The 25,662-nt window shown below is 40.8% G+C and overlaps 1 protein-coding gene and 1 long non-coding RNA gene across 7 annotated transcripts in view; one reads left to right on the top strand and one right to left on the bottom strand.

The window, feature by feature from the left end:
* On the bottom strand, positions 1–23,540 carry LOC122444809. Of its 3 annotated transcripts, XR_006270352.1 has the most exons (5): positions 23,116–23,540; positions 19,033–19,236; positions 12,872–13,002; positions 507–535; positions 1–404 (listed from the first exon to the last, which is right to left on the bottom strand). It is a non-coding gene; the product is annotated as an uncharacterized LOC122444809 (long non-coding RNA). The 3 variants fall into 3 exon arrangements; XR_006270353.1 differs by lacking the exons at positions 19,033–19,236; positions 23,116–23,540 and adding an exon at positions 22,646–22,775 and having other exon boundaries at positions 6–404; XR_006270351.1 differs by lacking the exon at positions 19,033–19,236 and having other exon boundaries at positions 7–404; positions 23,116–23,538.
* The window catches only part of MASP1 (MBL associated serine protease 1), a 70,965-nt gene continuing 67,734 nt past the window's right edge, over positions 22,432–25,662 (top strand). The window contains exon 1 of one of the 4 annotated variants that reach the window (XM_043473454.1): positions 22,432–23,007. In XM_043473454.1, coding sequence (XP_043329389.1) covers positions 23,003–23,007 — 5 coding nt within the window. In that variant the 5' untranslated portion in view covers positions 22,432–23,002. The remainder of the gene's footprint in view (positions 23,008–25,662) is intronic. The other 3 variants (XM_043473453.1, XM_043473452.1, XM_043473455.1) reach the window with 3 other exon arrangements.

Below are 25,662 nucleotides of genomic sequence, written 5' to 3' on the forward strand. Positions count from 1 at the left end.
AGTTAAATTAGATATGAAGAGACAATGGGTTGATGGGATTTGGACAACTACACAGTCATTACTGACTCTATCCAGCAGTGGTTTATTGAACAATGGGAACAAAAGCCAGGCGACAGAGGGTAGGAAGTCCCCGCAGGAGAGAAGCACGAATACTCAGGGGATTTTCCTTCTAGAAGCTTGACTAGGAAAGAAAATGAAAAGGGGAATGGAGGCTGAGTGGAGAGGGACAGATAGTGTGGAAGCATTTTGGTTTTAGATGGGAAAGACTGCGATATTTTTCCATGCACTGGAGGACGCGTGGGCTGACATCAGAGCAGAGGGTCCAGGAGAGAGAGGTGGGGCTCCCAGAGCGCAGGCAGGATTGGGGAGCCATCCTGAGCCGCCAGAGGCAGGACCCTCCTTTCCTGAGGCAGATGATAAGAGGAAAAGTGTGAATGCAAATAGGTTTGCAGGTTGACTAAAGTAAGGGACAAAAGAAAACAAATAGTATAAATATGTAAACTTACCTTGTCAAAATTTGAGTTGATAAGTAAACCTGGGAGAAATAGAGTTCATTAAATAACTAGATTAAGAGTTAAAAAAAAATGTTGAGTCTCAAATGAAGACCTAAAAACTGACTTTAACCATGCAAATGTAAATTCTGCACTTGGTTTAAAAATTAGCATCTGAAAATACAAAAGGGCAACTTAACTTAATGGCAGCCAGCTATTTTTAAAAAAATAATAATTGATGATATTCTCCATTTAACTAAAAAGGATTATGAGACTTTTAAAAGCTAAGAATTTGAGGTTATCAATGTAGGATCCAGGGATTTGCAGAATTCTCGCTTAAGACTGTTACTCCATCCGTTTCTAAAGGAATGAAAGTGAGGAAGAGTGGGTGGTGTGATTGTTGAGACAACTTAATCTATACTCTGCTTTATATTTAAGTCATTCATTTGCAAACTTTGATCTTTTAACTGTAACTGGAAACTAGTTCATTGTGTTCTATCTCAAATCTAATCACAATGATCTCACCAAATGAAACTCACAAATCTCCCTGACCACCTAGGAAGTCCTTCTAAGGCTAAAGAATCCTAAATCTCCACCCCTCAGATGCTCTGATGGCCTGGGTCTTGGGAGTGAGGTAGGAGGCTCTCCATGAATCATTCTCATGATCAGTTAGGTTTGGAAGCCACTGAACTGATTAGGAAATCTTTGGAGGTGTCTGGTTGCCACACTAAGCTACTAAAAAGAAACAGAACTTTTTCCCTTGTGTTTTGCAAGTATTCAGAGCTATCAGATTATGCCTTTGGGGAGTATGACAAATTATATACCTGAAATTATGGCTAATTATGGTCTACATCAAATCAGTCAATCCTAAAGGAAATCAATCCTGAATGTTCATTGGAAGGACTGATGCTGAAACTGAAGCTCCAATACTTTGGCCACCTGATGCAAAAAACTGACTCATTGGAAAAGATCCTGATGCTGGGAAAGATCGAAGGCAGGAGGAGAAAGGGACAACAGAGGATGAGATGGCTAAATGGTATCACCAACTCGATGGACATGAGTTTGAGCAAGCTCCGGGAGTTGGTGATGGACAGGGAAGCCTGTCGTGCTACAGTCCACAGGGTCGCAAAGAATTAGACACCGCCGAGTGACTGAACTAAACTGAACTGAACTGAACGGCATTTGTTGGTGTTGCATAATGTTAGAAGACTTGCTCCGGCTTATAAACTCCTTTAAAAAGTTTTAGTGTTCAATATAAACCTAATCACTCTAATCTTTTCAAATATTTTCAAACTACTAGTATTCATGAGTAGTATATTTATGTGCAGTGATGCTGTGGATGTTATGAAGAGAGACTAATAAGACAATAAGAGGTGGTCCAGAACTCACTCATCACGCCCAAAAAACAACACAATTGAACAAATCATGTATCATCTTTATCCTTCGGGTTTAATTTTATTAGTTGTCATATCTCTTTGAGTTATAATGTATATATTGTAAAGTTCGCCCATTTTAGGGTACAGTTGGATGAGTTTTAGCTCACTTACAGGGCTGAATAACATTCATCACAGTTTTAGAATACTGCTGTCACTCCACAAAGTTCCCCCACACCTATTAGTTCCCCCACACACAGCCCTACAGCCCAAGTAAACCTATGATCTGCTTTCCGTCTCTAAGGTTTTGCCTTTTCTAGAAATGTCACATAAATGGAAACACAAAGTATTTAGTTTTCATGTTTGTCTTCTTTCACTTCACATAATGTTCATGAGGGTTCATCCTTGCTGTTAACCTAAACACATAGTTCACTACTTACTTTTAGCCCTTAATATCTCAATCTAGGATCCATTTTTAATTCACTTGTGTGTGTCATGTGCAGTATCGTGTAAGTGTACATATGCATATATGTATGTATGTATTTTTGAATATGGATAGCCAATTGTGCCACCACTACCTAAAAAAGCTGTTCTTATTCATTGAATTGCCTTGGCACCTTGGTTGGAAATCACTTGACCATAAATGTGTAGGTTTATTTCTGGATTCTCTCTGCTTTCCATTGATCAACATGTCAGTGCTTGCAGGAAGGGTAAGCCTTGATTTGTGAAGACTTTGTTTCAGTTACGTATACTAAGTTACTCTGTGAAATGTATTTCTTACTAAGGATTGTGGTAAAAATATTATCCAGGTATTGCCAGATAATATTCATAGTAAGACACAAAAAAGGGTCCTAGAATAGACTATCGGGATGCATGAGGATGGTGGAGCATGAGTGTAGCCTCACACTTTGCAAAAGGGGAAATTGAGGCTGGAAGGGAGGAAGTTACTTACCCAGAGTTACACCAGAATGCAACCCAGGTGCTCTTTCTGATGCCCCCATCTTCCCAATGCGCCGGCTTTTCCTCCCTGTTCTTCAGCAACTCCTTAAGCTGTTTCCACCCCATCCGCCACTGAGGCTGTTCTGGCAGCAGCTGGCTGAGCCCATGTGGGCGTACAGCTGGGCAGGAGTCTCCCTTTCCTCGGCCTCCTGAGACTTGCCAGTCTCCCCAAGCCCTGAGCTGCCTGCAGGATGGCCCTAGACGACTTGGCCCCTGTGCTCCTGCCCCTCTCTCTTCAGGGACAGTAGAATTGGCTTTTCTTCAGGGACTCTTCTCAGAACAGAAAGAAGAAAGTCATGCCACCGACGTCAAATGGCTCTTACACAACAGCAGCATCTTGCTGAGTATTGTGCAAATAACTCCAGAACATATGGATTGAATTTCCCTTCACTTATTCAGGAATGTAATAAGTCATTGCCGTGGAGGAAGGCTGCCACTGGGCCCTGACACTCAGAACACTTGAAAGAGTCGTCTCCCTGTGCCAGGGACCTCTTAGTCTGGAGCTCTCCCATCCATCACAAGTTCAAAGGGCTCCTACCCTCAGCAAGGCACTGGCTGGGTGGGTCACAGAAGCAGCGTCCCAGGCTCACTTGCTGCCACCCTCCTTCATAGGAACACTGTGCTTCTAACCACATAAACTGGGCAGAATGTCTGCTCATTAGTTCATTCATCCATCCACTCATTCAACTAGTACTTATTGAACCCTATGGGAGCAGGGGGAGTAAGAATATCAGAGTGAACAAGAAAGCACAGCCCTGATCTGGTGTCCAGTGAAAGAACTTTCTAGGACTCTGAGTTATCAAAGCTTTTGAATGGTAGTGAGTTCCCTTCAGAGGCTGATAGAGACTCAAGCATCAGATGAAGAATTGGGTGGCTGAGCTCTGAGATTCCTCCCAAGGTCTCAAGAACTTTTAAGTTCTTGGAATGCGGCCATGGCTTCCTTGCTGCCTGTGTCCCTTTGGACAGCAGCTGCAGAAGCTTAGACCCGAAATTTTTGTTGGAAGGCATGGGTGGTCTCTGAAGAAGCAATAGAGGGTCCAAGAAAATCAGATACCTGTTTTTCCTGCTGAGAAAACTCTTTCTTTTCTTATTTCTTTTTATAGCCTGTCTTCTCTATCTACTCAGAAGAGATTTGAGAATTTTACCCTCTTTAACCACAATTTGGGAGGTTCTGACTATGCTCAGGAAGCAGAGCTGAATAGTCAGGTCCTCAGCTTTGTCTCATTTCCGTACTGCTACTGCTGCTAAGTCGCTTCAGTCGTGTCCGACTCTGTACAACCCCACAGATGGCAGCCCACCAGGCTCCCCCGTCCCTGGGATTCTCCAGGCAAGAACACTGGAGTGGGTTGCCATTTCCTTCTCCAATGCATGAAAGTGAACAGTGAAAGTGAAGTCGCTCAGTCGTGTCCGACTCGTCGCAACCCCATGGGCTGCAGCCTACCAGGCTCCTCCATCCATGGGATTTTCCAGGCAAGAGTACTGGAGTGGGGTGCCATTGCCTTCTCCACTCATTTCCCTAGAACAGTAATTTTCACACTTCGGCTGCCTTAAAATTACCTGGGGAGCTTCTTATAAGACAGACTGCTGGGCCCCGCCCCTAGAGTTCCCATTCAGTAGGCCTGGTTCCTTCAGGGAATGTGGGTCTTCAGCAAGTCCTCAGATGATGACTGCTGCTGGCATGGGTTCTCTGCAAACCCAGAAGATAGCTACAGGCCCCATGTTCCAAGGGAAAAAAAATGCAGATTTGCCAGGGAGCTTGGCCCTGAGGCCTGGAGCCAAAGAGGAGAAAGAGATGTGAGCTGGGAGGAGGGTGACAAATGGGAGGGAGTCTGACAGAGATCAGAGCAGGGACTGGCCCCTCAAGAGAAGGTCGCTCTAGCTTTTCCTTTTCTTTCTCCCTTTCCACTTGAAATGAAGCACTGCCCCCCTAGCCCCTCTGCCCTCACTTCCACCCCTGGGAAGTCACCAGAATCAGGTGAGGATAGCCCCAGGCTGAAGTTCTGAAGTTCTCCCAGGCAGAGGGAGGGAAAGGAGCCCTGGGGGGGGAGGACCTCTAAAGCCCAGGACTCACAAGCCCGGAGGGGAGCAGAATGGACTCCATTCCAGACTGAATGGGGCACCTTCCTGGTGGATGGGGGACTGACTACGGAAGTGGGAGCTTGCCTGTGGCTGTGCTTGTGTTTGCCAAGACCCCCGTGTGCTGCAATGGAAAGTGAGGTGGGAGATGAGGAAGAATAGCTAACTTTTATTTAGTACTTAAGTAAGCATCCCTGGTGGCTCAAAAGGGTAAAGCGTCTGCCTGCAATGCGGGAGACCTGGGTTCGATCCCTGGGTCAGGAAGATCCCCTGGAGAAGGAAATGGCAACCCACTCCAGTGTTCTTGCCTGGAAAACCCATGGACGGAGAAGCCTGGTAGGCTACAGTCCATGGCGTCGCAAAGAGTCAGACATGACTGAGCAACTTCACTTTAAGTAAGCATCAAGCCCTGAGTAAGCACCTGAAGTAGGTATTATCCCCATTCTCAGATAATAGATGCTTCCCAGTTACGCAAGCACCTGCCCCAGCTGATACCTCATATCAGATCCTGCTCTCTGCACTGTCATGACCACTTGGTCCCTGCACCCCTACAAGCCATGAGACTTTGACCAAATCAATTTTTCTGAGTCCCAGTGTCTCTGCCAGTGTTAAAAAAAAAAAAAAAATGTCAATATTGAGTGCTTCCAAAAGGATTTTAAGGCACAGATAAAACAGCAAGGTGAAATAATGAGGTGAGATGCAGGGAGCTGTGCTGTGTATATCTCAGCCCTCCACCTAACGGTTAGTAGCAATGACCCCACCACTGGCCTCTAACATTCACTTAGAGGTCTTACATTTGGTTCTGGGCATCACCGGGTTAATATTTCATCTTGTTTTAAATAAAACCATTACTCAACGGTGTAACTAATGTTTTATTATTCCTAATTCCAAAACCATTACACCATGGAGCCAGAGTTTAAAAAGAATTTAATTGAAGACCAAAACATGCCCAGTAGCATTGCCTATCTTGTAAATAATTTCTGTTCCAAATCCTAACTTGGTGCAGCTTTTTTGGTATATTTCCGTTTTCAGTGTGTGATATAAAATGTTTTCATGGTATCTCTGTGCAGAATCCTGAAACATTCAGAAAAGTATTAACAACAATAATTATCCTTCTCACTTTTGCAGCACCAAATGGTAGGCTGAACAACCACTCATGTCTCTTTGTTATAGATGAGGAAACAGGCCCAGGCAAGCAACATGGATTGCTCAGGTTCTTAGATCTGAATCCATCCATTCAGGTAGCATGCGTGCAGACCCAGTGTTCTTTGTTTTACCCGTGCTACTTCCACAGAACATTTGAGAAAAGAACATGCTACCCCACCCAACACTATCAGAGAGGCTGTCTTTTCATCTGAGTGTGTGCAGCCATCCATGGGGAAATGCCCTCTTAGAACCAACACCCATTCCAACCCCCAGCTGCTAATTTTATGAAGATTTCTCAGGCTCTGGGAATGACTTCCGGTGGCTTTGATCAATAAGTTATGTCCTAGAGCTTTGTTAGTTGTGTTCTCTGTAAGTGTCTCTGGGGAGCTATATGGTTTCACAGGGTCCCAGGAGTTTCCTGCTAAGACCATGAAGAAGGAATTCATAGGGCCTGGACTCCATCTCAGGCCTGTTCATGCTGATCATGCTCAGCCACCTCTTCAATGGACTGTGAACTCTGTATTTAGTGCCTATGGAAACAACAACAGAGGATAAGACCCCCTCCGGACAGGGAAACCTTGCAGGTTGTATCCAGATTACTCATCGCCTAAGAGAACACACACACTAATCACCCCTTCCTCCAGACAGGCCATAAATTTTTCTGTACCTGTCCGGAGTGTAACCTCGTGCTTATTGATTATTGGCTAATTGTTTAACTGTCTGAGCACATGGCACATGAGTGATGGGGTTATTGGGATTGTATTTACCCTGCCTTAGTTTATGTAAGTCTCAAGGAATATGGGGTGGTGGGTTTGGACACGTACACATGGGGTATAATAGATTTTTGCAAATGCTGGTCGGGGTCCTTGGCTAAGAGGAGACTCTGCCTTGGGCCCGCCGGTGTAATAAACTGCACTCCACTATCTGCATTGTCCTTCTGAGTGAGTTTGTTTCCCACGTGTGGCTACAACAACCATTGTCCTGGAAAAAGTCTAGAATGACTCTCAAGTGACTTAAGTTTTTTCTCTCAGGACTATAAGCATGAGGCATTTCCTGGACTGTGTACTCATATGTCCTCTATTTTCTTGATAGACAGCAGAATCTTGTCTCTCTTGTGGTTAAGATTAGAGACTCTGGATTTGTGTGAATGTCGCTTTGTTGCTTGTTGGGTATATGACACTGGAAAACTTAAATTTTTCTGAGCCTTGGTCTCCAAGTCTGTATAACGCAAATAATAATGATGCTTAACTCAGAAGGTTGTTGGCATAAACTAAGTGCTTGATATATGTATACTGTCATTTTAATTATGCCTTTCTTTGCATTCAAAATAATAGAGACTTTTGCTTCCATGAGAATATCTTTTTGAAACAAGAGAAGGGTAAAGACCTTTCCAGATACACAACTTTAAAGAACTGGAGGATAAATCCATTAAAAATATGTAATAGAGATATGTTGGGGAAAAAAATCAAAGAAATCAAGAGCAGCCTCTTCGAGGAGGTGATAAAATTGACAAACTTCTATAATAACTTATCAGCACAAAAACAGAGAAGATACAAATTACCAAATTCAGAAATAAAAAAGGTGACATTACTAAAGATTTTATAAGTATTAAAAGTACAATAAAGCAATACTACGACACTGTTATGCCATTAAGCATAAAGCAACATAATATTGTTAAGTAACTAACTGCCAATTAAAAATAAATTTTAAAAAAGACAGAATAGATAAAAAGTACAAATTCCTTGAAAAACACAAAAATTTACTCAAGATGAAACAGATAACTTGTACAACCTTTTATCTGTTAAATAAATGGAATTTGTAGTTAAAATTATCTCCCCACAGAGAAGAAGGGGGGAAACTCAAGCCTATATAACTTCATTGTATTAAGAAATGCTTAAGAAAGAAAGGATGCCAATTCTATGCAAACTCTTTCAGAAAATTGAAGAGAAGGGAATACCTCTCAACTCATTCTTTGAAGCCAGTGTTTTCCTGATACCAAAATCATATTAAAATGCTACAAGAAAACGTCATACCAATATGCCTCAAAACCATATGTAAAAAATTATTAACAAAATTTTACAAAATTGAATTCAGCAATATACAAAAAGATTAATATATCATAACCAAGTAGAGTTAACACAAGATTAACTTTCTGGAAAAGTCAAGAAAATAAATCAATGTAATTTACCATATTTTTAATGTGGTAAATTTTTAACACTGACATTTTAAATATTAACAAATGAAAAATCATATGATTATGTCAATAGAAGTAGAAAATGGAATTCCCTGGGGATCCAGTGGTTAGGACTCTGTGCTTCCACTGCCTGGTAAGGGAACTGAGATCCCACGAGCCATGTGGCATGGCCAAAATAAATAAATAAATAAAGGCAGAAAAAAATAATTGATAAAATCCAACAGCCATTCCTGGTATATATTTCTCAGCAAACTAGGAATAGATAGGAACTTCCTCAATCTGATAAAGGACAGCTACAAAAATCCCACAGTTAGCAACTAACGTAATGGCAAAGACTGAGTGCTTTCTCCATAAGATTAAGAATAAAACTTTTATGTTCAGTCTCCACTTCTATGCAATATTACACTTTTGGTTCCAGCCAGTGCAACAAAGCAAGGAAAAGAAAAGAAGTAAAACTGTCTTTATTCTTTTGATGATATGATCATCTATGTAAAAAATCTGATGGGATCTTAAAAAAAGCTATTATAACTAAAATGTAAATTCAGTAAGATTGCAGAAGACAGAAAGAAATCACCTCTATTTCTGTATTAGCAATAAGCAGTCAGAAATCAAAATAAAAATGTCATATGCAATGAAATCAAAATTTATGAAAGACCTAGAGATAAATATGACAATAGGTAGATAAGAACTATTCACTAAAAACAACAAATCATTACTGAGAGAAATTTTAAAGAACTTTTATAAGTGAAGAGGTGTACGGTGTTCACTTAAGAATACTGAATGTTTGGGAGGAACTAAGATGGTGGAGGAATAGGACAGGGAGACCACTTTCTCCCCTACAAATTCATCAAAAGAACATTTGAACGCTGAGCAAACACCACAAAACAACTTCTGATTGCTAGCAGAGGACATCAGGCACCCAGAAAAGCAGCCCATTGTCTTTGAAAGGAGGTCAATAAAAGTTTCTTGAATGAAAAAAAAAAAGAATACTGAATGTTCTTAATAAGAACACTTAATTATTCTTAAGATGTCAATTCTTCCCCCAAACTGATGTATAGATTCAACAAAATTCCAATCAAAATCACAGCAGGCTTTCTGGTAGGAATTAACAAACTGTTTCTAAAACAACTTTGAAAAAGAACAATACAGGAGAGCTAACACTACATATTTCTAGATTTTTCTAAAGCTACAGTAATTAAGACAATGTGGTACTGGCATAAAGATCCACAAATAGATGAACAGAACAGATTGAGAAACCAGATACAAATCCACACTGAAGGACAACTGACAAAGGTGTAAAAACTAATCAGTGGAGAAAGGATTGTCCTTTTAACAAGTGATGCTGAAACAGTTGGATATCTATTTGCTAAAAAATGAGCTTCAATTCAAATCTTGTGCAATATACAAAAATCAGCTGCATATGGATCATAGACCTAAATGTAAATCATAGTATCATAGACCTAAAGTGAATCTAAATCTAAAAATTTTAGAAGAAAATACAGGGAATAAAAAAATAAAATACTGGAAAAACTATTGTGACCTCGGTATTATAGACTGAACATTTGTATCCCCCAAAATTCGTGTGTTGAAGCCCTATACCTCAATGAGATAGTCTGGAGGTGGAAACTGGGAAGTAATTAAGCTTGGAGGAGATCATGAGGGCGGTGCCCATGATTAGATTAGCGTCCTTATAAGAAAAGACACCCTCTCCTTCTCCCTTGTGAGGACACCACAAGAAGGCAGTCTGCAAACCAGGAAAAGGGCTCTTGCCAGAAACCCAATCTGTGGCACTTTGCTTTTGGGCTTCCCAGCCTCCAAACTGAAAAATAAATGTCTGTTGTTTAAACCCCCAGTACATGGTATTTTATTATTGTGAATACTTAGGTTAAGCAAAGATTTCCTTGATACAACACCAAAAGCATGATCTATAGAAGAAAAAAATTGATCATGTACTTCATCAAAATTAAAAACTTTTCCTCTGCAAAAAACATTAAAGTAATGAAAAGACAAGCCATGGACAAGGGAGAAATATTTGCAAATTATGCATCTGATATACAGTGGTGTGCTTAGACTCTTCATCATGTAGGACTCTTTATGACCCCATGGACTGTAGCCAGCCAGGCTCCTCTGTCCATGAGATTCTCCAAGCAAGGATCCTGGGGTGGGTTGTCATTTCCCCCTCCAGGGGATCTTCCTGACACAGGGAGCAAACCCATGGTTCTTGTGTCTCCTGCATTGGCAGGCAAATTCTTTACTACTAGTGCCACCTAGGAAGTCCGATGTACAGTGGACTCATATATAAATAAATCAATAATTAGGTAAAAACACAATTTAAAAACAGGCAAAAGGTTTGAACAATTTACCAAAAATGATACATGAGTGAAAACACTTTAAAATGCTCAAAATTATTAATCATTAGGGGAATGCAAATTAATATCCAATGAGATACCTCTACATATATATGATAAAGGTTTAAATTTTTCAAAAATCAAACTTACCAAGTTTGGGCAAAAGTATGGCACAACTGGAATGCTCTTCACTATGGTGGTAATGTAAAATTGTACAACCACTTTGGAGACATGTTTGGTAGTATATTAAAACATTAGACATATACCTACTATCTGACCTAGCCATCCCATTCTAGAGATGGACCAAATAAAAATGGAAGCATCTTTCCAAACAAAGACACATATATAACTGTTCACAGAAGCTCTATTTGTAATAGCTGAAACCTGGTAATAATCCAGGTGTCCATGAACAGATGAACAAGCAAATCATGGCATATGAACTAATTACGTGTGTAACAACATGAGGGAATCTCAAAATAATTATGCTAAGTGAGAGAAGCCAGACAAAAATGAGTATATGCTGTATGATTCCGTTGGCTTAAATCTCTAGAAAGTGCAAATGAACCTGTAATGACAGAAAGATAATCAATTCTTTGCTAAGGAAACAGGAGCAAAGTTAAGTGGGTAATTCTGAGTAAGAACATTTCCTTTTCTCTGTTTCCTATTCTCTAACAATATCTCATTGTGGAGGTTGAAGTAAATAATGCATATCACACCTGGAAAGAGCTGTCTCAGTAGTATTACTCATTCTGGGTAATCCCTTCATCACTGAGTCTTACTTTAATTTTTGCCATTACTGTAGCTCTTGTTTTTCTTTTGGCCTCTTGAAATCCTACTCATCTTTTCAGGCCCATCCGGAAGGCCACTTTCTTCATATACCTATCATGGTCCTTACTCTTACTTTCTAATTATAATGTTAAAAATTACTATTGGTTGAATCTCCACAGATGGCCAGGAGCTTTGCAGGCAATTTATAAACATTACCAAGGACTGGCTTCCCTCATAGCTCAGTTGGTAAAGAATCCACCTGCAATGCAGGAGACCCAGGTTTAATTCCTGGGTCAGGAAGACCTGCTGGAGAAGGGATAGGCTACCCACTCCAGTATTCTGGCCTGGAGAAATCTGTAAGAGTCGGATACCACTAAGCGAATTTCACTTTCACTTCACCAAGGATTAATCACCAGTCCTATAAATATCTAGATACAAGAAAATTTTATACTTTTCTCCAGAGAAGATCGACTTTCCTTAGAATCCCAAAGGTATCACTCCTTTAAAAGACTTTAAAAACAACTGTGTCCTTGAAACAAGATGTTAAAAAAAGGGCTATCATTTCTCCCATCTTGTGGAGAAAAACAAAACAACTCAGGCCCGGAGAGTTACCACAGCTAACCCAAACACCCTCACTGTCCTGATGGGTGCAGCGTTGAGTATCACGTTCTGCTCAACTATCAGGGTCTGCTGGCATGTCTTCAGAAGAGTCACGCTTGTTCACAGTCCTATATGGGTAAAGACACACACAGAGCTCTGTGCCCCTTCCTGCTTCAGCCCCTTCATCTAAGGCCCGAAAATATTTTGAAGCCCCCCATTTTAAAATCATTACCTGAGGGGTGGCCAGCTTTCTTGCAATGCTTTTTTTTTTGTGAAATACTTTTGGTCTTAAAATCCTGCTTTTAAAAGGTCATTATGGTTCAGGTTCACTGTTTTGTGACAATTTAAATTAGTACTGTGGTTTGGCCAGAGAATGCTGATGGCCCCAAGGCCCATGTGCTCCAAATGCCCCCGGGCTTCAGCCAAGCTGTGCTCTGGGCTGGGTCTGGCCAGGAGGTCGTCTCAGCTCTTTTCCAAACAGCGTTAGTTCCACTGAATTTTTCCTAGCCTGGGAGCGGCTGAGAATCAGGCAGCCTGGGTTTGTTAGGTATTGTAGTTCCAGATTATCCTCCAATCTCTCGCGAACTCATTACTGTTCTCAAATATGAATTTAAAAACAAAACAAAACGCTATCTGATCATGTCATTCTCCATTTAAAAATCTTGCCTTTCTGTGGCCTAAAATGTCAGCGTTTCTCAACCCTTTCAAGATTTTGGATGGGATCAAGTCTGCGAGCTGTGGCAGAAATTTGAATTTTTCAAGCTCCCCGCATGACTCTCTCACTTACCCAGAGTTGAGAAAATCCCCAGCCTGCCTAGTAGATTTTCCGCATCTAATGTGGCATGCAAGGCTCTTTACACCCTGACCCCCACTCACCCCCTTCCACTCTTCCTCCATCTCAGTAAGTGGCAACAACACAACCTTGAGTCAGAATTCTGGGAGTTGTCTTTGCTGTCTTCCTCTCCCTCAATTCCTCACTCTCAATTCACGGCCAGGTTCAGACTTTTCTGAAAGACAAAATATATTTTGTCTTTATCCTCTGGGTTCCATGTTCACCACCACCAGTCCGATCCATCCAAGCATTCTCTCTCCTAATCTGGGCTTTATTCATAAAAATATAAATAAATAAACATTATATTTTAGTGTTGCATTGCTACAAAGATATCTGGATTCTTTATTATATATCCATTATTATTTTATTTTTTAATTCTGACTTTAAAAGAAATTAAAACATTTTCATGGGCCCCAGGCTCTGTGCCCAGAGTGCCTGATGGTCCTAAGTACTGCAACAGGCTCCAAACTGGCCTCCAAATCCATTTTCCTCATAATTCCCAGAGTCCTCCTTTACCCTTAAAATCCCCTGCTTAAACAGTCCTGATCAGTCACTGAAAGTTTTGGTTATTATAAATATGAATAAAGCTTCTCACCACATCCTCCACACAAGTAACTAGTTATTTGTGATTTATTTCCTACCACTTTTTTCAGCTGTATATGGAAAATATATGCAAAATATCTATGATATGAGCAAAATATGTATTGTGTGTTGAACCTATTGCTTTTTCATTAAATAAATAGTATCCTAATGCACATACCATTCTTCAACCTGCCCATTTCACTCAACAGTAAATCTTAGAGATAAATCCAGGTTGATGCATATATCAGTAGATCTTTCATATCCCTTCTTATTGTTGCTTTGTGTTCCATAGTATGACTATATTATATTTAGCCATTACTCCACTGAAGCCCATTTTTCACCTTGACAAATAATGCTACAATAAATATGTTCGCAAATGCAAGTTTCTCTAAGACAGATATCTTGAGGTAAGATTATTGGTTTGTAGGATATGCCTCTTTTTATCTTGTTAATATCCCCAGATTGTATCCCAAGTAGCCAGGCCACTTTATGTTCTGACAAGCATGATACATGTGTACTTGAAAGTGTTGAAATTGTTAGTTGCTCAGCCATGTCCAATTCTTTGCAATCCCATGGACTATACAGTCCATGGAATTCTCCAGGCAAGAATACTGGAGTGGGTTGCCATTTCCTTCTCCAGGGGATCTTTCAAAACCAGGGATTGAACCTAGGTCTCCTGCACTGCAGGTAGGTTCTTTACTGTCTGAGACACCAAGGTTCTAGTGTGTTTATTTTTCCACAATTTCACCAATGCTAACCTGCTCCAACATCCTCCAGTAACTCTTTCTGAAAGGGCCGGCAAATGGTAGGCTTTGTAGAGTCTGAAAATGTCTTCATTATTTCAGCTTCACTTTCATAATCCTTCAGCTAGTAAAAAATGATAAATTTAAAGATATTTTCTTTTTTCACATTTGGATAGTCTCTATTTCCCTTTTGTTTCCAAGTAGCTGGTAAAAATGTCTGAATGATAATCTAATTTCATTTTTTTCCTCTTAAAAATTGGTAATTTTAAGATTCTAATTTTATTCTTAATACATTGACCTTTCATGACAAGGAATCTAGGTCTAATTTTATGTAAATATCTCACTTGGGCCTTGGTAGATCTTTTCAGTCTGAGAATTCTTGTCTTTTCTCAATTCTTGGCCAATTCTAAGGCCAATATATCATCAAAGGTTGTTTCACATTCCCCCTCTTTATTTCATTTTTAAAGAAAATTCTATTAGACATATGTAAGAACTTCAGAATCTATATCCCTTTATTTTTTTCTATACTTCTGATCTCTTTATCTGAGAGAATTCTTCAGCTTGAATTTTCAAATCATTAATTAATTTTTCATTTGTAGCCATTCAGCTATTTATACTTACAATTGCATCTTACTTTTTAATTTCAATAAACATTTAATAAATGCAAAATTGTTACTTTAATTTCATTAATTGTCCAGTTGCTTCTTTTTTGCATTTCAACCTGTTCTTCTTTCAAATCTTTCTCCTTGTCTCATAGATGATATCCCCTCCTTTAACTTGCTGGAGACAGTTTATTTTAAAATCCTGTTCTTGTGATTCTATTAACTCTATTTCCTTCCATGAAATCCTTTTCTTACTGAGTTCAGTATCACTTTTCCATATACAGGCTTTGACTCTTGTTTGGCAATTTTTCTGTGTTGGTGATTCTTGCTCCTTTCCCACTGACTTTGCATGCAGTCTTGTCAGCCCCAGCAGGACTATGAAGACCTACCACATGGTCAGGATGGGTTCCCACTGTGGGAAACTCACGGCCACAACTTCTCATCCACCACCCTCCTTTTATGGACTTTCCCACTTCCTCATCCACAGGTCATTCCTTTTCTTGATTCTGGGTGCAGCTGTTCACATTTCTATATCTTTATTATTTCTATGAACTGGGTTATAAAAATGGGGAGTTTCCACACATGTGATGTCCAAGTAGGGTAGTCCATCATTGAGAAATCACCAGCTCTTCACTAACAAACTTGTACTCATCCTATTGATTTTAAATAACAGTTCACCATGACTTTGTTGACCACTCTGCATAAATTAGGCCCTTCTATTATCTTCTCTCATAGTTCTCTTTCTGTGTAGCATTCATCATAATTTATAATTATAGACTTAATTGTGTGTTTACCTGTCCTGATATCTTTCTAAAAATTTATTTAGACATCTATGCATTCAATAAGCATTTCTTGAGTTGAAAGTACAAAGGATATTGTTCAGAACCTCAGATTATTGTGATGAAAGAATGACCCAAGTCAACAAAAAAATTGCTCTATAATTTGACAAAATGCAATTTAAAGTGTAATTTAAAGTTTAAGTGTAAGGAACAAAGGTGGTGTTTACTTCCATGTTGAATGATTGGGGAAAATTTTCCAGAGAAGCTGATGTTTAAGAAAGATTTCAAATGATAAATAAGAGGAATTTCTGTAGACAAATGAGGAAGAAAATAGCATTAAGGACCAATAGAACCGAGTATGTAAGTGCCTACAGACATGAGAGAGCATGACAAAATCTGGAATATGAAACGAGTTTGGTACCAGTTCTAGACATTAAAGTGTGATGTGTCGGTGTGGTGGTTCTGGGGAAGAATACAGAGGTGAAAGAGCAATCCCATGTAAGAGTATTGTGTCAGTCAGAATAGGCTAAATTATCTACAGTAACAAACAACACTAGGAGTTCAGTGGCTTCACACAACAATTTCTTTCTCACTTAGGCGAAGTCTGCTGTGGATCCAGGCCATTTTCCAGGCAGCTGTCCTCCACATGTTGGCTCAGCACTGCAGGCTACTTCAGTTTCACGGCAGCATTAGACTTTAAGGCTCAAAGGCTATTCTAAGGTATTTTTATTTTATTCTCTAGGCAAAGGAAGGATCTGAAAGGTCTAGCAAAGGGAGAGAATTAACGAGACTTGTATACTTATAAGAATGGTACTAAAGGCAAAGAAACCAATGAGAAGTAATTGAAATAATCCAATGAAAACTAATGAATCATTCCACTAGTGCAAGGGCAATGGGGAATGGATGCTATGCATAATGATAGATTTTAAAGGTACTTATATATGAACAATAGGAGTTATTGATTGATGGCAGATGAGAAGAAAAGGAAAAAATAAGTCAGTGATGACACTCAAATATCTGGCTTGAATTTCAGATTTGATAGTAGTTCATGAACATTGTTCATATGAGAGAATGAGCAAGTTGGATATAGAAAATGACTTCTGCCTAATGGAACCTTGAGGTGGAGGTGAGAATAGACATTTGATTTGAGCATGAGGAACTATGGGAAGACATTTAGCCTAAAGAAGCAGCAGATTTGCTAGTGATCAGTATGTAATGATTTTTAAAACTATAGTGGGATGTATGAGAAATATTTGAGAAGACTGGTTATGATTGAGTTTCTGAGCTTCATGATTTTAGGAGCGCCATCAAGCCCCTGAAATTATATCCCAAATTTGAAGAACAGTGCCTATTAAATGTTTCTTGGAAGAAAACTCATTCCACAAATGTTTATTAAGGGCCTATTTTGTGCAAGCCAAAGGCATTATTCTTGGTACTGGGAATAGAGCAGTAAACAAAAAAATACAAAAATATTTGTCCACTTGTAGACAGTGTTATTCTAATGGGGTGGAGAACAAGCAACAAACCAATAAAAACTTAAAATAAATACCATCTTAGCTGGTGGCTAGTGCCACAAAGACAAATGAAGCAGGATATGGGGAGAGCAAATGGGGGTGAGAATAGAATAGCATAGAGTGGCCAGGAAGGACCTCACTAATAAGGTGACATTTTTAGAAAGAATTGAAGGAGTGAGGGAGTGAATTATGTGGCCTTGTTCAGGATATTCCAAACAGAGGGAATGTGGCTTTCATTAGATTCTCAATGATTTACCAGAAATATGAAGAATCATTCCTCTGAAGTAAGAAAGTCAAGAAACTGGTTTTAAATAAAGAAGAAGAAGAAAAAGAATCCACTAAGGAGTGGTGGTGATTGGTTGTGGAATTCAGAAAAGATATAAAGCCAAGAGAATCTGATAGACTGGAAATGGAATGGTATTAGAGGGCTGGCTATCCTGATGAGGTTGAATTCTCAGGTTATTGAAGAAGTCAGACTTAGAAAGAAGGGAGACAGTGATCAGGGAATGAGGTATCACAAGGGTAATATTCCAGACATAGATATGGCTATAAGCAAAGTAGATGGCTTTGGTGAAATGGAAGAAATCATCATTAAACGAGATCAAGCAATGAGAGGCCATTGTCACTCAGGATGTCAAGAGGAATTGGGAGAGAGGTGAGCATAGTGTCACATGCCTAAGTTATTAATGAAAGGAACAGAGGATAGGATAAAGAAATTAGAAGATGACAGTAATAGAGATGAGTAGAGTGTGCCAGAATGATAGAAAAGCAGGGGAATTTAGAAGGAGTTTGGAAAAGTAATGGTCATAAAACAGCACTAGAGAGTTAGGGAGGTGATAATCCTGAATCCCCTGACCTTTCACAAAGTCTGACCCCTGCTGTTCATTTGCTTCTGAAGCCCTAATTAATCCTGTCCTATGGTTGTATCTTCTTGGTCTATGTGGTCTTAGCATCTGAGGAACTTCTGGGGCAGGGGAGACCTAATATGAGTGAATAGCAACTAAGAATCGTATTAAACATATTTAGGTGAGCAGAGGTAAGGCAAGTATAGATGATGTATTAGCTTCCTAGGGCTGTCATACTGAAATACCACAGACTGGGTCACTCAAGTAAAAGAAATTAATTTTCTCACAGTTCTAGAGGCCAGAAGTCTAAGATCAAGGTGTTGGCAGCTTTAGTTTCTTTTGAGAGCCTTTTCCTTGGCTTGCGGATGGCTGCCTTCTTACTGCATTCCCTCATGGTCTCCCTGCTGTGTTTTCTGTATCCTAAACTCTTCTTACATTAACAATTAGATTAGGCCCATTCAGCCCTATTTTAACTTAATCACTTCCTTAAAGCTCCTATCTTCAAATATGTTCATATTTTGAGATACTGGGAGTTAAGTCTTCAATATATGAATTTGGGGAGGAAATAATTTGGCCCATAACAGATGGTCTATGTTTCACATACCTAACCCTAGGGCACATCACCCCTCCTAGGACTGGCAGAACAGAAAAAAACAGAAAATGTCCCCAGGCCCACCTTCTGCCTCACTTCTTGCTACACAAGGAAAATAAGCTCTGTTTCAGCACTAATCAAGGTTTCTCTTATCACCTACCAAACAAAACCTTAACTGGCCCAGTATTTGTTAATTCCATGTATGTGGTGCTTGAAATTAGTTTGACACTGTGGTGGTGTGGGCTTACGCTTTGGGAGAACTTCTATTAGACAGTCTGTATTAGTTTGCCAGAGCTGCCATGACCAAGGATCAGAGACTAAGTAGCTTGAACAGCAAAAATATATTTTCTCACAGTTTGGGTATTGGCTGGTATTTTCAGGAAGTTCAAGATCAAGGTTGTTCTTCTGAGACCTCTCTCCTCGGCTCACAGATGGCTGTCTCTTCACCCCATCTTTCCTCTATGTGGTCTGTATCTTAATCTTCTCCTCTTATAAGGATACCAGTCATACTGGATTAGAGCCCACCCTACAACCTCCAGTTTAATCACCTCTTTAAAGATCCTGTCTCCAAACACATTCTGAGATACTGGGGGTTAGGCCTCAGCATATGGATTTTGGAGGAGCACATTTCAGCCCATAATAGAGCCTGGTTTATTTTTTGCATATAAATTATTTTTCCATCCCCTAAATTCTTGCAGTCACATGACAGCATGGCTCAGGAATGCTCAAAGTCCACAGGCAGGATCAGGGACCTACAGATGAGGGGAAAGAGAGCTGGATTTAGGGTCAGGAGTCCAAGGCTCTAGATGCTGATCATCCTCCCAAAATGGGACACTTGTGCATGGGAGCTTTTAAAATTATAGATTCAAGAGCCACTCCCAAGATTCACTGAATTTGAATCTTCTGAGACGAAGCTCAGGCATTGTTATTTTTTTAATTTCCCATGTTATTCTGATGACCTGATAGGTTCTGAAGTCAGGGTTTCCAACATTCTGTCAGTCAGTGTATTGAATAACCCAAAATTTAATTCTCAGGTGTAATCTTTGGGGCCATTTATCAGTTTTTAGATATTCTATAGGAAGCCTGGATTCACAGTTGGCCAATAAAAACTCTTTGCCCAAATATTTTACATTTTCCAACGCATTCATGGAATTCCAGAAAGTCTGTGCTCAAGAGTTGTATATAATAAACACTTTGATAGAACATGTAAACGAAGCCCTGTTCTAGTTGCAGGAATGCTGTAGTATTTACTCTCTTAGTAGTAGGTTTCTGATCCATTTCCCTTACTATAAACGGGATCTTGAGCCAACATCCATCATTCTACACTTTTATGATTCTAACTGACATACTGTTAGTTTCCTAAATGTAAGTATGTTAACCTTTTCATCACCATTTTTTAAAACAAGTTGAATCTTCTTAGAAATTATCTTTCTGAATACCTATGATTGAATCCTGAGTGATGTAATGATATTATGACCACAGATAAAAGCAAGTGTCAAGACTAGAAGGCCACTCTGAGCTCTTTGACTTTTAACAGATTATTAGCAATTCACCTCACCACCCCCACTGCAATTTCATTCCATAGTCCTCACACTCACATTTATATGTGCTCCATGCTCCCAATGGACTCCTATCCCCTGAGTTTATAGTGGAGGAAACTGATGTCCCTCCTTCCCCTCCTGCAGCAGAGAAAGTAGGTGACTTGCCCAAGGTCACATATGAGTTACCCATGTTTGAGTCTATTCCTAGACCACTGTCTTTCCCATTCCTCCCACTCTTCATGATTTATTCATGTTGCTCCAGGACGTTCTTATCAAAAGATCAGGACTGTATCACCAGTGCAGCCCCACACAATGGGAAATTGCCCTGAATCCAAGCCAGATCAGTCCCAAGCCACGGTTTTCATGCAGATTCCATCTGAGCCTTGGCTAACTCCCAAGGAAGCACATATCAGCTCTGCTGTATATTGGCAGAACTTTGGCTCAGAACATATTTCAAATGCCTCCCATTGAGCGTTGGCAGCCTTAAAAAAAACATAGGAAATTATTCTGGGAGGCTCAGTGGCTCTGTGACACTTTACAAGGAGAAGCTGATGGCTTTCCCTCCCAAACTCTCCCCTCTCTGCCCAGAACAAATGACTGCATTTCCCTGGATGTGCCCTAAATTAGGAGAGGGCCAGCTCATCTGTAGCACTAATGGAGGGAATGTCTCTAGTGGGCAGGGCCCTCTGCATGGTGCAGGGTGCTTCGTGCCAAGTTCTTCCTCTCTTGGTTTTAAAATGCTTGTATATTCCAAGAGAAATGCAGTCCATGTGTTTCTGATTCATTTACACTTAAATCATTAAAATGTTGTGTGAGAGTTATTTGATGTCTGAGGAGCCTATGAGTCTTCTTAATGGGACTTTTATTTTAATTTTTTTAAAGTCTAATAGCCATCACTTTATTTTTTTTCATTTATTTTTATTAGTTGGAGGCTAATTACTTTACAATATTGTAGTGGGTTTTGTCATACATTGACATGAATCAGCCATGGATTTACATGTATTCCCCATCCCGATCCCCCCACCCACCTCCCTCTCTACCCAATCCCTCTGGGTCTTAATGGGACTTTTAAAGGTTTTGGTTTTTTTTTTTTGTTTTTATCTTGCCTAAACCAGAAAGTAGTATTTTGCTAAAACAGTGCCTAGGTTCAAACATTTCCTCATCGCATATACTTGCACCCACAATATCAAACACACCCTCTTAATAATGCCCAGCTTAGCGAAGTTGACTTTTAAAGGTGATAAAATAGAGAAACTGGAGAAAAAAATGGAACAAGGAGAACTTCAGCAAGATTCAAGGCACTGTTCCCCAAAATGTGCCAAAGCAGTGTTATCAGAGTGTGGAGAATGCATGTGTTTGCCTCCTTGCTTGGAAGGGGGGGGGGGAGTTGTCTCTTGAGTACACTGAACAACTGAAAAAGAATAAGGATAATTTCCTTTAAGTCTCACAGTAACTCCTATTTTCCAGATGAGGAAATAGGATCAGAGATGTTAACTATTGAGTCCAAACTATACAGTTCGCTTAAATAGAAAGGAAAGATTATAGCTAACTCTGACTCTAATTGCTCTTTTCAAAAAATGCCTCAAATTGAGTTTCTCTGTGACTGTGTTATGTATTTGTAATGCCATATGCACTATAATATGTTAGTGAGAAGCAGCACAACATAGTGGATACCAGCTCAGATTTTTCCCCATCACTTTCTAGCTGTGTGATCTTGGGTATCTTACTTAAACTCTCTGAGCAGTTTCTTCATCTGGAAGCAGGAATAATATTACTACTCAGCTTTGCAAAATGTAAAGAGAATCAAAAGCAGTTAACCCATTATTAGAACAGTACCTGACACATAGTGCCCAGTAAATACCAACTGCTAGCTGTGACAGCAGTAGGAGTAATAAGAGGCTGGATAATCTAGGAAAGTTATGGACTCTCTCACCTCAGTTTTCTTGTCTGTAAAATGGGTACGATAGTGTGACCCTGTCAATTTTGTGGAAGTAATTGAGATGATGTCTGCACCTAATCCTGTGCCTAGCACAGAAAAGGTGATCTCAGTGAACTGTACTTTTTATAACCAGACACCCCTCGCCTTGTTCAGGACTGGTGGTCATTGTTGTGGAGAAAGGGATTTCCTTACTCAGCTTGGCTGAGATCTGGTGCTGTTTTCTCCACAATCCCTGGGTCTAGCCACGTACACAGGCCCAGGTCTCTTCACAGCCATGGGGTGTGAGGCTCTCTGGCTGCGGTGGGTCCTCCCCGGGTGGTATCAGGCCCCGGCACTGTCCAAGTCGGTAAAAAGCTCAAGCCTCACTTTCAGCTGATGAGGAACAACTAGCCAACTGAAGGACTGGCCGCTAGCTCACAAGCCCGGCCAGCTGCTCGGTTCACCAGGAAGCCTGTGGTTGTTTGCAGACAGACAAGCTTTGGGATTTGCCTAGTGTAGGTATTAGAATTGCCTTCTTAGTATTGTCCTTGGTTAATTGATGTCCTTTTGCCAGTGTCCTGAAGACGAGCAGAGAATTATAGCCATCTGGCAAGGGAGACTGGGGAGAGCTGACGTTGTCCCTCTCCACTGTCTACACACACACACACACACACGCACGCACACACGCGGTGATACAAATACCTATTCGAGCTCCTCAGTGATTCTCTCCCGGGAGCTGGAAGCAGCCGTACAGGATGAAGGAGGGAACTGGAGGAGGAGATCTTGTAAGGAAGAAGACAGATTCTGTTCTGTCAAGTCCCTCTGAGTGTGTGTAAGAGCAAGTCAGAGGAGAGAGAGAGAGGAGAAGGCAGAGGGAGAGAGGGGGAGAGGGGATCTGTTGCAGGCAGGGGAAGGCGTGACCTGAATGGAGAATGCCAGCCAATTCCAGAGTCACACAGGGACCTCAGAACAAAGATAAGGCTGATACCACACTGGGGACGAGCTCGCGGACAGTCAGGCCAAGGGGACCAGGCAGCCAGGAGCACTCAAGGCAGGAAAATGAGGTGAGTGCCAGGGCAGAAGTGGGCACGGGGTGGGCGGGGGGGGTGGCTTTCAGGGACCAGATGCCAAGTAGCCCTGGAAGGTCTGACCTTGTCTCTGGGCAGACTCACCTGCATGTCCTGTGGTTGGTGCAGGGGCTCCTCATCAGTTCTCGGGGCTCTGAGAAGGGAGCCAGGCTGGGGCCTTGCCTGGGACTCCAGAGACTTGCAACTTGAAACGGGAGGCTGTGGCTCTGTGCAAATGCCGCCGGTGCCGCTGGAGCTCAGATTTCTCCTCTGCCAACGCAGGGTGCTGCCTGCCGGCCAGTGTGACTTTCCTCCTGTTGCCCACAAGGTTGAGTTTTTGTTTTCCTTCTTTAAAAAGAACACTGGTTTCTCTCTTCCAACACTCTGTGAGTTAAATATGTGTTTGTGTGTTTATTTGCTCTGACCGGAAAAGAAACCAGATCCCCATTGCTCAGCTCTGTGGCTTCTTAAACCTTCAGAAGTTTGCTAGTTTAAACCTCAGTTTAGAAAAGCAAAAACCTGTCCACATTTTACAGTCCCCTATAAATTTCTGCATTTATTACTGAAATCAGAGGCCGCCAGTAGCATGAATCAGGCTATGAATTGCACCAAATGACTCTTAAAGGGATATCTCAAATTAAAAAAAAAAAAGTCTTCCCGATTCTGAACCTAGGATTTTAAATTGCAATTGTTTCCAAGCTCTTCAATATTTCCAATGTCTCAGCCTATACTTAGTTACTAGCTGCTTGTTACTAGACATTGCTTGTAAGTTTTCCTCTCCAAGTGTCAAAATCCAGCCACCATAATTATTTTTACTACTTACAAGTGCTTATACTGTTAAAAATACAAAAAAGAAAAAACGAACACTCCAGAGACGTGTTAAGTCTCTGAACACCTCTATTTCCCGTTAATTTTACTCTCAGTTGAAAAAGGGTTTCTATTTGTTTCTCTTCTGCAGTCACCTAGCAACTTTTCAGGGTCTGGGGCCAATGAGGGGCTTCAGGCTGTGTTAACTCTTTGAACTCAGATTACCTGTGGTTTAGAGAGATAATCAGGTCTTTAAGGTTAATCCAATCACTCCGTTCTTTTTAAATCCATTGTAATGTTAACCCTGCTGTCTAACTTCATTTTCCTTTCTCCTGAAAGAGATGAGATTTATGCCCCTCTACATGGAATGACAATCTGACTCATCTGTCCACCATTCAAGTCTTCACCCTACCACCCAGGATCCCAGCCATACCAAACTATAGGGCCAATGATCAGTTCTGTCTTGGCATTTCCTCATCCCTTAGCTCTCTTATTTCCCCTATTTCTAGAGCAGTGGTCCCCAGTCTTTTTGGTACCAGGGACCAGTTTCATGTAAGAAAATTTTCCAGGGATGGGGGGAAGGAGGGAGGGGTTCAGGCTTCAGGCAGTAATGCAAGCTACGGGGAGCGACAGATGAAACTTTGCTCACTGGTCCGCTGCTCACCTCCAGCTGTCCAGCCCGGTTCCTAACAGGCGGCAGACTGGTACCAGTCCTCGGCCAGCCCAGGGGTTGGGGACCGCTGTTCCACAAGACTCGATCATTCAAGCTTGCTCAAACATCACCGCCTCTTCCCTGCTCAGTTTCCCCAGAGTCAACATCTTATCTTTTGTGCTTTTTCTGTCCTTGGAAGTTACCTCTCTTAGTATTATCAAGTTGAAATGTCCACCTCCTCCTCCAAGCCTGAATGTTCCTTAAGAAATAGGATCTGTGGCTTGTTCACCTTTGTATGCCTCATACCTAGCATAATGTCTGTTTCATACATACAATCATTTCATTGCATACAATCAATACTGACTGAATTGAATTCAGTTATTCAATAGCAAAACTTCTCCTGGAAAAGTGCTCCACTAGAAGTCTCTAAAAGGTCTTGCCTCAAACAGACACAACACTTCAGAGTTTGCAAAGCACTTGTAAAGTCTCTGTCGCATCTGGGCTTCAGATTTTGGATGAGGTAAGTGTTTATGGAGACAGGAGGATAAAAGAGTTAAGCAACTTGCCCAAAGCCACACTGATGATCTTGAAAAAGCCCAGACCCAAATCTGGATCTTTGGGCTCCAAGTTTAGGATTTCTTTCTATAATACTGTGCCAGACTCTCAACCAAGTATATTATTCTATATAAGCAGCTCTCAACCCTAGCTGCACATTAGAACAATCTATAGTACATTTTAAAAAATGCCAATGACCAGGCCTCACTTCAGACCAATTAAAGTAAAATCTGTTGGGGAGGGACTTTTGTATTAGTATTTTCTTTTTCACATGAAGCTATGGGTTTTTTGAATTATTTTTCACAGGATTAATTGCTTTGGCCAGATGCCTAGGCATGATATGGGCATGAACCCAGTTTCCTCTGTGAGCCTTTGTTATTGCTGCTTTCTGTAGAAGCTAACTCACCATATGGCATTGGGCATGACATGTCACCTCTTGGGGTATCCTTTTTGTCCTCTGTCAAGTAAGAGTGTCAAAGAGATCTACACAGGCCTTTTCAACTCTTCTATCCCAAAACAGTCTTGGTGTTGCGTAGGCTGAAGTGAGGAGTGAATGGAAAGGATAGAAAGTGCTACTCGTTCCACAACCATGGCTATATGCCGGCGTTTTTTATGCATTCCTCAGAGGCTGCTCCTAC

The sequence above is a fragment of the Cervus canadensis genome, chromosome 7, assembly GCF_019320065.1.
Source record: "Cervus canadensis isolate Bull #8, Minnesota chromosome 7, ASM1932006v1, whole genome shotgun sequence".
NCBI lineage: Eukaryota > Metazoa > Chordata > Mammalia > Artiodactyla > Cervidae > Cervus > Cervus canadensis.